The 12,886-nt window shown below is 38.7% G+C and overlaps 1 protein-coding gene across 3 annotated transcripts in view; it reads left to right on the forward strand.

Moving 5' to 3' along the window:
- The window catches only part of emid1 (EMI domain containing 1), a 233,281-nt gene extending 224,255 nt beyond the window's left edge, over window positions 1–9,026 (forward strand). For 2 of the 3 annotated variants that reach the window (XM_033043345.1, XM_033043348.1), the window contains 2 exons: window positions 3,048–3,138; window positions 7,178–9,026. In XM_033043345.1, the coding sequence (XP_032899236.1) occupies window positions 3,048–3,138; window positions 7,178–7,308 (222 nt within the window). In that variant the 3' untranslated portion in view covers window positions 7,309–9,026. Of the gene's footprint in view, window positions 1–2,355; window positions 2,441–3,047; window positions 3,139–7,177 lie in introns of all 3 variants that reach the window. The other variant, XM_033043346.1, reaches the window with a different exon arrangement.
- Window positions 9,027–12,886: the final 3,860 nt, after the last annotated feature.

The raw sequence follows: 12,886 nt of genomic DNA on the forward strand, positions 1-12,886 counted from the left end.
TTCATATCCTTTGCTGCTTGTTGGTACGTGACATTTAAGAGACTTTTGGGTAGGCTCATGGATATGCCGGGAATGGAGGGATATTGGTTATGTGTAGACAGACAAGAGTTGGTCTTGGCATCAGGTTTGGCACAGGCATTGTGGGCTGAATTGCCTGTTCCTGTGCTGTATTATTCTATGTACATGAGTTAGCATAGCCAAAAGCTCTATGAGTACGCATTACACCACATTGGCTTTGCCTTCCAGGTTTGTGGTTAGACTGCCACTTTCAAGTTGAGGCATGCTGCAAAAGCAGTAACAAAGTTAGGAATTCAAAAGAGAGCAACCATTCAACTACTTCTGCTTGTGCTTCAGAGTATTATCATGCAATATTCTTACAATACCCTGAATAACACTGGATTGTTTTCCCATCAATACTGTAAATTAAAGCCCATTCCAAAAATTGACAGAAGGAATGCTTTCCCAAAATTAATATTAAATTTGGGTCAGAACCCGCTCTTCAGACCTGACCCGAAGCATGACTCATCGTTTTTCTCCAGAGATGCTTCCTGACCTGCTGAGTTACTCTAGCACTTTGTGTCTATCTTTGTTATTTTGCATCAGCCTGCTTATTTGTCCATGTTGTCCAGAGATTGGTTAGAGTCCTCCTTGTAGTTTGACATATTCCCTACTTTTGAGTCTATTGAGACTAATTACTTTTCCGTAAAAAGGGAAGGGAGGAAAAGCCATACTACCCCTGCCCTTCTACCACCAACTATGATGCAAGTCTGGCAGCAAGTTGTCAACATGAGTGGCGCATTAGGACAGCAGTAGAGCTGCTGCCTTACAGCACTAGAGGCCTGGGTTCAATCCCGACTATGGGTGCTGCCTGAACGGAGTTTGAACATCCTCCCTGTGGCCGTGTGGGTTTTCTCTGCGTACTCCAAATTCCTCCCACACTCCAAAGACGTGCAGATTTGTAGGTTAATTGGCTTCAGTAAAATTGTAAACTTTTCGTAGTGTGTAGGATAATGTTAGTGTCTGGGGTGATCGCTGGTCAGCGCGGACCTGGTGGGTCGAAGGGTCTGTTTCCACACTGTATCTCTAAAGTCTAAGTCTATATGTTGGTGGGCAACCACAAATCAAACAATGAATTAACAAGATTTTTCCAATAACCCAGATTTTTTTTTGTTTTGTTGATCTAATGACTTAGTAAATAATTCTATATTTTAATGAATGAAGGTATTGCGGAACCATTTTAGTACCATTTTAGATTTGAATTGGTATTTTTCCGTGGAGACAGATGCTGAGGTTGTAACAGTGTGCTATCCTTTCAATCATTCACTTCTTTGGAAAACAAATAAATAAATCCCTTCATTTGAAATTTAAACTTTTCTTTTGTTCTGTGAAACAAATCACCATTATCACACAGCAATCGTGTTCTCAATTTAGGTATGGGAGTTATTTTTATGGGAAGTTAATTTCAACCTCAAAATATATTTCTTAGTTGGGGATACAAAAGTAGTTTCTAGGTTCGTTGTTTCACGTTAATTAATTTGTTTAATATATTTAGCACTGTGCAGTCAAACTCTTGACTAACTATACTCAGTCGAATCTTAAAAATACCGCATGAATAAATTGTGAAAATAGTTTTGGGGTGTTTTTTCTCTCTAAACCTGAGATTCCAGAAGTTTAATTAAACTAGTCCAATTTTGTAGTAATGTATTCCAAATACATTGTAAATGTGTCGATTGCTTCAGTTATTTACCTGCTCCTCATGTAGCAGGAAGGGGATACAGCTGTGGAAATGTCATTAAAACTGTCCTCCATTCATCTTGTCTTGTTGCATGACTTACCATATTCTGTATGTTGCCTGACTCTAATCACTTGCATCTGGCTGCATCATTAAACTGAGAAATACCAGCATGCTGATGTGTCGTCAATTCACCCTCTGCCTTGCGGAACATGTTAAGTAATAATGATATGCAATTATTTAAGATATAGGTCGCATCTTTTACTAAAACAAAATTCACCATTGCTTGAAGAAAGGTGAAAAGTTTGAACATAATCTTTGCATTGTGCCTCGTGAATAATCTGTTTGATTTTTTTTTTTACAAGGAAAGTGTACTGAGCTAGCTTGTTTGGTACTGTTCTTAAAATGTCTTGAGCTTTCAGTTAATGCATTGTTATGACTGCCTAAAATATCTAAGTGTTTGCAGTTTAGAGACTGAGATGGAAGTTGCATGCTGTTGCCTCTGTTTCTGGCCATTCGTATGGAATGCTGGTCTTGAGCCAAACCCTATCATACAAAAAGGAGGATATGACAGCAAGCCAGTTGCTGGCATTTCCCTTGATGGCTGTATCTGTCTTCCACAGGGGGAAGGTATACACCAAATCCGGGAAGCTTTGAAGATTTTAGCAGAGAGGGTATTAATCTTGGAGACTATGATTGGTATTCATGGTGAGTAAAGGGAATAGATTGACGTTTTGCACTGAGTCTTGTGACCAAGCACAACAGGACACACAACAGAACCTACAAAATCAAGTGTTTTGATTTCAAGCTTATTTGTAAGGTTATCTCCATTTTCACATGGGTATAAATCACGTTAGGCGCATATGGAGAGAGTAAAGGGGTGTTAGTACAGTATCAATAAACAAACCTTGTTGTGTGCCCGAGTGTGAAGTTCAGTTCTCAGTACAAATCAGCACTGTAATACTGCTATGTATGTGTGTGTGGGAATAACCAAATACCCAGACACCGCAACAATGGGAACCAGGAACGCCTGTGATTTATTCCAAAAGTTATCTCTGATTCAGTGGAGACAATCAACAATTCTGAATTTGCAATGAAAACCTGCAAATTTATATTGAATAATTACAAAATCTACCAGCTGATCATTTGTGAATTAGTCATTTTCCAAAAAAGTTGTGAAGTAATTAATAATAGTTTCTTAAATGAGTGCTGAAACAAGCAAGAGCATGGCTGTCCTGGTTCCTGAGTCCTGATCAAAGCTAGTTTTTAACCGGGGAACAAAATATTTTCTGTTGCTGTTTTCGATCTCCACCAGGCTGTTAGTTGGCAGATGATCCAAGATCTTCAAGCTGAATTAGAAGTTCTGGCTAGAAGGGTAACCTTACTGGAAGCCATCGTGTGGCCAGGTAACCAAGTGGTCAAACATTAAAAGTTGCAGTGTTCATGCTGACAATGAAATGGTATTTTGTACATTTGTACACAACCGTTGAAGAGGCAATTAGACAGGTACTTGGATAGGTCAGGTTTAGAGGGATATGGGCCAAATGCAGGCAAATGGGACTAGTGTGATGGGACATATTGGTTGGTGTGCGCAAGTTGGGCTGAAGGGCCTGTATCCAGGCTGTATGACTATAATTCTATAACTTTGCTCTCAGCAATCCTCCACAGATTTAAATAGGAGTGACGCAGAGATACATGACATTGTCCTTATTTTGATAGATAGGTAATTTTAAATAATTTTCTATGGTCTTTCAAGTAATAGTCATAGTCATACAGTGGAAATAGGCCCTCGGCCGAACTTGCCCACACCAACCAGCATGCTCCACCTACACTGGTCCCACTTGCCTGTATTTGGCCCATATCCTTCTAAACCTGTCCTATCAGGGCACGGCGGCGCAGCGGTAGAGTTGCTGCCTTACAGCGAATGCAGCGCCGGAGACCTAGGTTCGATCCCGACTACAGGTGCTTGTCTGTATGGAGTTTGTACATTCTCCCCGTGACCTGCGTGGGTTTTTTCCGAGACCTTTGGTTTCCCCCCACACTCCAAAGACGTACTGGTATGTAGGTTAATTGGCTTGGTAAATGTAAAAATTGTCCCTAGTGGGTGTAAGATAGTGTTAATATGTAGGGATCGCTGGTCGGCGCAGACCCGGTGGGCTGCGCTGTTTTCGCGCTGTATCTAAACTAAACTAAACAATCCATGTACCTGTCTAATTGCTTCTTAACTGTTGCAATAGTCCCTGCATCAGATGAAAGCTAACTGACACACATGGTCCCTTCGAACTCGGTGCAAAGTTTACAGCGGCTCAATGGTTTCTTTATTGTCACGAGTATCAGGTAGTGTGAAATACATTCTCTGTACAGCAAGACTATCCCCGCACAGGAGCACAACCTCTTCCCTCCGCTCCCCCCCCCCCCCCCCCCCGGCAGGTACAGAATGTTTAAACTCAAACCATTGACAAGAGGATAAAACATATTCTGGTACACTTTTTCCCCAGAAACTTATAAGTATCATAGTCATACAGCTGGGAAACAGGTCATTCAGCCCAACTCCGCCATGTAACTCAGCCATCTACCAAGATGCCCCATCTAAGGTGGTCCCATTTTCCTGTGTTTGGCTCACATCCTTCCAAGCCTTTCCTATCCATATGCCTGTCTGAATGCCTTTTAAATGCTGATATAGTAGCAGCCTCAACTATTTCCTCTGGCAGCTCCTCTCATGTACCCGCCATCCTGTGTGAAAAAAGTTGGCCTTCAGGTTCCTATTAAATCTTTCCCCTCTCACCTTCAACCTATGCTCTCTAGTTCTGGTTTCCTCCCACTTACAGTATATTTCCAATAGCTCGTCACCGTGGGCATCCTATCTCTATACACCTATCGGGATGGCTAGAGGAATGAAAGCCCGACCAGTCCCCTCCAAAAAGAGCAATGAACAGTAATATATGGTTGTCACCATATTAAAGATACCTTTTGGTTATGTCTTCCGTGAAACCTATCCAAACCAGCTCCACATAATCTTTCAGATATAACATCTTTACCATTAAGCTTAGTTAAAAAATATTAGTAACAGATAAATTTGACGCTGTTTTTAATAATAGGCAGATCATAATTATACTCACCAAAATAATTAACAATGATTTTTGTTTGATAAATGCTCTCAGGAAAAGTTGTGCTGTTAATACGACCCAGGTTTTACCAATCAAGAATGTTATTGAACTATTCAAAGTCTGCACAAAAGGACAGTAATGGAAACTGCAACTTTTAATACAAAATATGTAAAGAAAATAATAATATATAGATCCTTTGTAATGTCTTGCACATAAAATAGTAAAATATTATTGTGATGCTTAATTGGTTAAGTCTCAAGTTTTACTGCAATCAGTTTTGAGTTCATATTTGTGCATAATGTTACAAGTTTTATTCAGAGTCTGAAGAAGGGTCTCCACCCAAAACATCACCCATTCCTTCTCTCCAGAGATGCTGCCTGTTCCGCTGAGCTACTCCAGCAATTTGTGTTTCTCTTCTGTTTAAACCAGCATCTGCAGTTCCTTCCTACTCACTATACATTTTAAATAATTTTCTGAATTCCCATTGAGGATTTTGGCCCTTTCTGGTTTTGCTCTTTTCCTGAGAAGATAGTGACTCTTCCTATAGCTCCCTGTGTAAAAGAGTTTTAATTTTCATTGTTAAAAGTTATTCGTATTTGTAATCTTTTTATAACATTGTTTGAGACTATCCTTGTGCAGTAAAATGCTCAGTTTTTCACCACAAATCTGACTCGTGCATGTTAAACAGAGATGATGGTTAACCCGTTGTAAGTCTGGGCATCCCCTCAATACTGCCCTCTGTTGGTCTGTTTGTTTCCTCGGAAGTGCTGGTGACTGCAGCATGCCAGCTAAGGAAATGCCAGATAATTAAGCCTTTCCTCTGCCATGTTTTAAACAAAAAAAAGCACCTGAATTCACATCATTCCCACTTTAACTCGAGTGACAAGTGTTGAAAATGTGAAATAAAACTTGAAAATTTTGCAAACACACTTAAAGCCTTTAACAATCTGAATAAAGAAAGGACAGGTTCATGCTTCAGGCAACCCTCACATTATGGAAAAACGATGTGTGTCACGACTTTCCATAATGCAAAGCCATGTCATCTGAGCCTGCGTTACAAAATTGAATAAAGATACAGTTTGTTTCTTTATTCACGTATATTCTCCGAGAACAAGTTGTTTGGTAGTGATTGTTAATTATTAAATGGAGAATTTCTGTAACCTGAACTGTTGTAACGAGAGGGTCACCTGGAATTCATCAGATTATTTCAGCATTTAGTGTATCGAACGTGCTCCTAAAAATGGGGTGTCTTCTGTCTTAATTGCTGTCACAGAACCTGGTATTTCAATAGAATACATTTATTAGAATACCAGCCCTGTTCAATAATCAGCTGAAGATTGCCTGGAATTAAGTTTTTGGCAATCTTCATCTAATTATTGAGCTGAACCAAAAGGCTATTACATTTTGTTATTCCTTATTTTTCTTTTGTCCTTGCTGGAAATATCAGCCAATCAAATACATGGTATTCCTAGATTTACTGTTTTTATTGCAGGCTTAGAGAAGTGCATTCATTTGATCTGCATGAAAAATGTCAAAGTATATATGAAATAAAGGCTTGGTGATTGCCATAACACAGACTAAAAACGAACACTTTGTAAAGATAGCTGTCAAAATTTGCGTATAGAGTAATTGATAAAGGATGAGCAAAGATCACTCAGTTATAAAGATAATTTTGATTATTTTATTTATAAATATGACAAAATGTACAACATTGTTTCATAGTTTCTTTAATAGCAATTCTGTAATAAAAGTAAGCCCCTAATCATGTTTTGATCTTTTAATGCCAAGCCCAGAATTTCTCATTTGATTTCTCATTAAATTTCCATAAGATTTTGTTAAAGTTCCTCTAACCAAAGGAGTGTCTGAAACTGCAAATGAAAATCTTGCATGTCGTTTACACTGGGTATTAATTATCCAAAGTGCTGTAACCAAATAATGCTTCATGAATACATTTGCAATGTTCTCATCTTTAATAATAAATATCAAATAATTTATGTCAAAAAGACAAACACAGTATCGTCCACATGTATGATGAGATTGGTGACAATCATTTCAAAATTGTATATACAACTAAGTAACCCCACATAAAATTCAATGCTCCCAACCAGACGAGTCAAATTCTATTTTTCAAATTACTGCACTTTCCCCAAATGAGTGCTATTGAATTGAAAATATGTAGCTGAGTTTCAATTAATCAAAATAATAACAGTAATTTCATCTATCATTACTTATTTGCCAAGTCATTTTTGCATACCTACCATAAGCAAGCTTGTTTAACAATCAAATAACCTTTATGTTTTTGCCTACTGAACTTACTTCCTTGCCTTTGTCAACACAGAACCTGATCATGGATCTGGGGTTGACCCTTATGCCACAATACCTCCAAATTTCTTCAGAGGTAAGCGAGGCAGCTTTGCAGCCTACAAGATTATCTCGCACAGGCTCGCACACAAAACCGAAGAGAAATGATTAAGGACAGTATTAACGTCAGCCAATGTCAACTGTTGGTGCCCTTTTACAACAACAGGTGGTAAACTGGGGTAAGCAGATTACCAAACCACTGGAATTGTTATATTTGTCCTAAGTGTAATACATCAGCGGACTAACTTGATTTGCCTCGTCCAACGGTGGGCATTTTCCTTTATATGTACTGAAAATGATTTGCATTCGAGGCTGCTTTCTTAATGGGAATCTCAGAGATATGATATAGATATCATGCATTGGTTCACCACAGTTGACTATTCTGTGGTTTCTCATTATGAGCACTGGTGAATATTCCACAAGGCAGCCACTGGTGCTTCCTCTCCTATGTTTTGTGAAAATGTTTACTTTGTCTTTTACTTTCTATCACAAGTAGATTAATGTTTCTGAAATTCTGTATAATCATCAGTTTACATTATGTACTTAAATCATAGTTTAATTACGTGGAGATTTTTTTATTTTTAATGAGACACCATCCCTTGGTCACCTTCCATCTTGTTATCTCCAACAAAAAGCACACCTGCTGATTCGTGCAGGATTATTCACTCTCTTTTATATTCAAATTGTGGTGTAATTGCCCAACAATCTCTGTGTACTCAGGGTGTTGACTTTTATTTTTGATTTTAAAATGGGTTTGCCAGTAACGACTCTTCAATTAGAATGTAACTATTTTAGATCAAAGGTAAATAACAATTACAGAGATTCTTTTTTTTAAACTCTCTTTTAAATGTGTTTTTACAAGAGCAAGGCATACAAATTTGTTACCTTGCCAGTGGTGTAGCTACACTGCAATATTTGGTTTTGGAATACACCACTTCCCATCCATTCATTATTTGTGAGGAGAAGTTAACATCAGGATGCATTTTAATATGTATTTTAACAACTGGAATTAATGTTTGGGAGAAGCTTCACAAAATGGGATCCTGTCTCTTTAAATTCTATTGAAAGTGTTTTGTTGATCTCCTGTTACATCATGATAGTAAGGGGCTGGCTGTAAAGGAAATCGTTTTAAGTGAGCTGTTGCATTTGTTGCACCTTGATCAAAATAAGTATAGTTTCAAAATTTTATTCACAATATTAAAATAATCCATGCCTTATTCATCACAAGAAACACACATTTTCTGTTACATCTGAACATTACATTTCAGTAATTCTTCAAACATTTTTTATCTTTTTAGTTCTAACAGACATATGTTAAAATAGATAGCCAATCAGCAAAAAATATGGATTACTTACACACCAAATCAATACACACCAGAGAAATGAGGGCTGCTCCTTAAAATTCTACATCATAATAAATAGGATATTTCACCATCTCGGCATGAAAATATACTATAAGTATTTATCTACAGATATTTCTGAATTTGTACTTGAAGGTAGCATTTCAATTACAGCCACTTAAACGTGTCTTACTGGTGCTAAGAGTGCAGTGTTTAACTTTGTAATTAAGGCAACGTGCGACTCTGATTTGGTTTGTATTTGTTTTTATCCACGGATCTTTGTATTTTGACAATGGGCTTTTAATGCAGGTTGCTGGCCAAAGTATTCACTTATTCACTATATGTACAATGTGCAACTTTTGGTGCCACTATGTTTTTATGATGCTGTCTTTAAGAGCGTACTTACTTCCATGTACAGAGCACTGTTTTATACCAACTATGAGAAGTGTGTCAAAAATATTCATTAAAGGATAAATTAAGTCTTTTTACCTGTTTTTTTAGTTTTATTTTTTCCATTTAGCATTCTTTGAAGTATTTTATTAATGATGAATATTATCAGTCCTTTATATAACACAGTCACATATTAACCACTTATCTCTTGCCCCTGCACCTGTTAGTCTCTCAAATGCACCTGTTCACTGTGTTCTGCCCAAAGCAGATCTAAATTCAGGACTCATTGACAAGATTCTTGAAACACTTTCAAGCAAAGAGAAACTGGGGAAGTAACGCATTGCCTTGTCCAATTTTGTCTGAAGATTGGACCCTGCAGGTGGAATGACATCAAAACAATGTCATGTCACTGAGGCCAAGACAATAGATATTTTTAAGACAGAGATAGATAGGTTCTTGATTAACATGGGTGTCAGAGGTTATGGAGAGAAGGCAGGAGAATGAGGAGAAGACTGGAGAAGGGGTTAAGAGGGAAAGATAGATCAGGCATGATTGAATGGCAGAGTAGACTTGATGGGCCAAATAGCCTAATTTTGCTCCTATCACTTATGAACCTATGAGTGCCATGAATCCTTCACTAAGCTTAATCAGACATAAATTTCCCTTTGAACTAAAATTCTATCTTCAAAGCCGCCATTCCATTCACTGCTTGTTGGATGGTCTGGGATGAGACCTGTGCCAGTTAGTAATCCACAAACAGAGAGCACCATTATCTCAAGTGTGGTTCCTACTCTTCACTTTCTAACACAGTTGTGATGAAGCTCACTCAGTTGTCAGTGCCAAATCTCTGAAATTAGGTTCAAATTCTTAAGTGGCATTTCTTACAAAACAAGAAGTTAGAATGGAGTTCACCTCAACTGTATGATTACTTTATGTATATTATACATTTCTGAGAGCTTTTATAACCCAACATTTTTTTTTTTGCATGAAGAGGTACTTTTGGAATCCCAATGTTTTAGCCAGATGGAAGCAAGGATCTTTTTAATGTCTATTGGTACTGTAAGACGACAACCTTTTGTGGAAAGCTATGGGCTTTCTGGGCAAAACAGTGGCATTGCTAGTATAAGCAACTGACTCATATGGCCAAACACATTTCAATCCAGACCTTGGGTGATATGTGTGGAGTTTGCATGCTCTCTATACGATCACAAGGCTTTCCTCCAGCTTCCTTCCATCCCAAAGAACAGTGAGTTGGAATGGGATTAATGTAAGACTGGTCAAAAGGATTAATGCAAATCAGTGATTGATGGGCAGCCTAGACCCGTTGGGGCGAATGGCCTGATTCCATGCAACATCTCTCTATGACTCTATATTCTGACACATAAACTGGCCTTATTTGCTTTCGTGAAAGTTACTGTGATCACAGCCACGTGTCCTGGCCTGTGAGAAGAGATGTGACGGAATAGATCTGTGAGTGGGAACTGTAATTCTTCAATCCTGCTCCAGATAACATCAAACCGATGAGTGACTTAATCAGTTGAGGAGGGCAGCTGGAAGCTTAACTCCATATGCAGGTAAGTTGCGTGGTTTTAAAATGAACTTGAAAATCCTAATCCTTTCCAACGTAGAAGCTCACTAGCTTTCAGGGTGTCTGCAATCCACCACCAACATAAACTCTACTGCAGATTTTGAATCATTTTGTTTAGTATCTTTAGGCTTGATGATGTATTTCCAAGAACTTCAACTGTACTCAAACATATGCAAACTCAAAACCAAATTTTATTCCAGAAAAATTCAGGCACTCAACAAAGGGCTAAGAGCAGCCCTTGGACTGAATGTTTAAGAAGGAACTGCAGATGCTGGAAAATTTTGTCTACCTTGGACTGAACTTGGCTATTCACTACTTCATATCTGTAAATGTAAATAATTATTGTTACAGGCGACAATGTTTAATGCTGTTTGTTAATTTATTTAGTGATACCTATGATTTTTGCATTGAAATGGTACATAGAAGCAGAAGTAACATTTGAGAATTATTTAAAATGATACCTAATGGTGTTATTTTTATTTAAGATGAAGGTTCTTTTTCACCTAACTTGTCCAGTTTTTTGCTTCATGTCTTTTGGGACACATTTTATATGAACAAATATTGTAGTGTTCAGGACAAACTAATTCACTGTAAAATGACAAAGAAATACAAATTTCATGCCAAAATATTGTAGAGATGTTTTCAAGTATAGATTTTGTATTAAATTAACCATGTATACATCATTCAGCTCCCTGCAAAATATTTCAAATCGGATTCATAGATACTGGAAACCAATTTTAAAACAGCAAAACCATATCTACATTCACAGTAGACACAAAATGCTGGAGTAACTCAGCAGGACAGGCAGCATCTCTGGAGAGAAGGAATGGGTGACGTTTCGGGTCGAGACCCTTCTTCAGACCATTTTTTATACATATTTTCAGTAATGTGTTCAGGTAATTGAATTGAATAGAACTGAATACACTCTATTAGCCAAGTATGTATACATACAAGAAATAAGCCTTGGTGCTTTGCCCGCAAGTAACAACACGATATACAGTAAACAATTAAGAATAAAACATTGTAATTTAAACATGCAAAGAATGAAATAAAATACCAGAGTAAAAGGAGGCTACAGACTTTTAGTTGTAGAGTAGACTAGAGCTACTGCTCATGGAAAAAAAAGCTGTTTTTATGTCTGACCATGGCGGCTTTGACAATCCGGAGTCGTCTTCCAGAGGGAAGTGCTTCAAAGAGTTTGTGGCCAGGATGAGAGGGGGGGGAAGGTTGATTTTGGGGGGGGTTGCAGCCAACAACCTTCTCGGCTGATCGAACGATGCGCTGCAGCCTCCGGATGTCATGCTTGGTGGCTGAGCCAAACCAGACCATGATGGAGAAGGCGAGGACAGACTTTATGATGGCAGTATAAAACTGGACCATCATTACCTGTAGCAGGTTGTGTTTTCTCAGCTGCCGCAGGAAGTACATCCTCTGTTGGGCATTTTTGACTGTGGAGTCGATGGTGGCCTCCCATTTAAGGTCCCTGGAGATGATGATTCCAAGGAACTTAAATGACTCCATAAATGTGACTGTGGTGTTGTTGATGGTGAGTGGGGGGAGGGGAGGGGGAGCTCTCCTAAAGTCTACAATCAATTCCACTGTCTTAAGAGCATTGAGCTCCAGGTTGTTGCGATGGCACCAGGAGGCCAGCTGTGTCACTTCCTGTCTGTAGGCAGATTCCTCCCCATCCTGGATCAGTCCAATCAGGGTTTTGTCGTCCGCAAACTTGAGAAGCTTGACTGTGCAGTATTGTGGAGGTGCAGTCGTTGGTGTAGAGAGAGTAGGGTTACCAACTCACTCCCAAATAGGGGACAAAAAGGTCAAAATAAGGGACAAATTCCCAACGGCATAAAGTACAGAAGGCCTTCGTCGAGTCACTGCTGACGGGCTTAACCCACATCTTTTTTGCTTCCCATTGCTTGTTATAGCTGCAGTCTTTTCTTTTTTGCAGGTTTATCCATATTTGCACATGCCAAACCGACTGAACACCAGATGTTACTGAAACGTTTTGTTTTGGCAGGAACTGGCAAAATATAGCATACAACTGATGTGCATAAGGGGGCCTGTGATTGGATGACAGGTCAATCACTCGTGCGTGGCGCCAACAGCACATACAACACGTACGCACTGTTGTATCAGATCTAGGATCTGTCTGTAAGCGTGCCCTCTGGTGATTACAGAGTACAGATGCTCCTCGACTTACGATGCTTCGACTTTACGATGGTGCAAAAGCGATACACATTCAGTAGAAACTGTATTTCACTTGCCTCGCCTCATGGCAGCGTTAGGCTGCGTTGATAATTTAAGCGGTAATGCTTTACTGTTTAATTAAAATTGATTTCCTGTGGTATATTTAGATTTACGCCGG

Source organism: Amblyraja radiata, chromosome 25 (genome assembly GCF_010909765.2).
Source record: "Amblyraja radiata isolate CabotCenter1 chromosome 25, sAmbRad1.1.pri, whole genome shotgun sequence".
NCBI lineage: Eukaryota > Metazoa > Chordata > Chondrichthyes > Rajiformes > Rajidae > Amblyraja > Amblyraja radiata.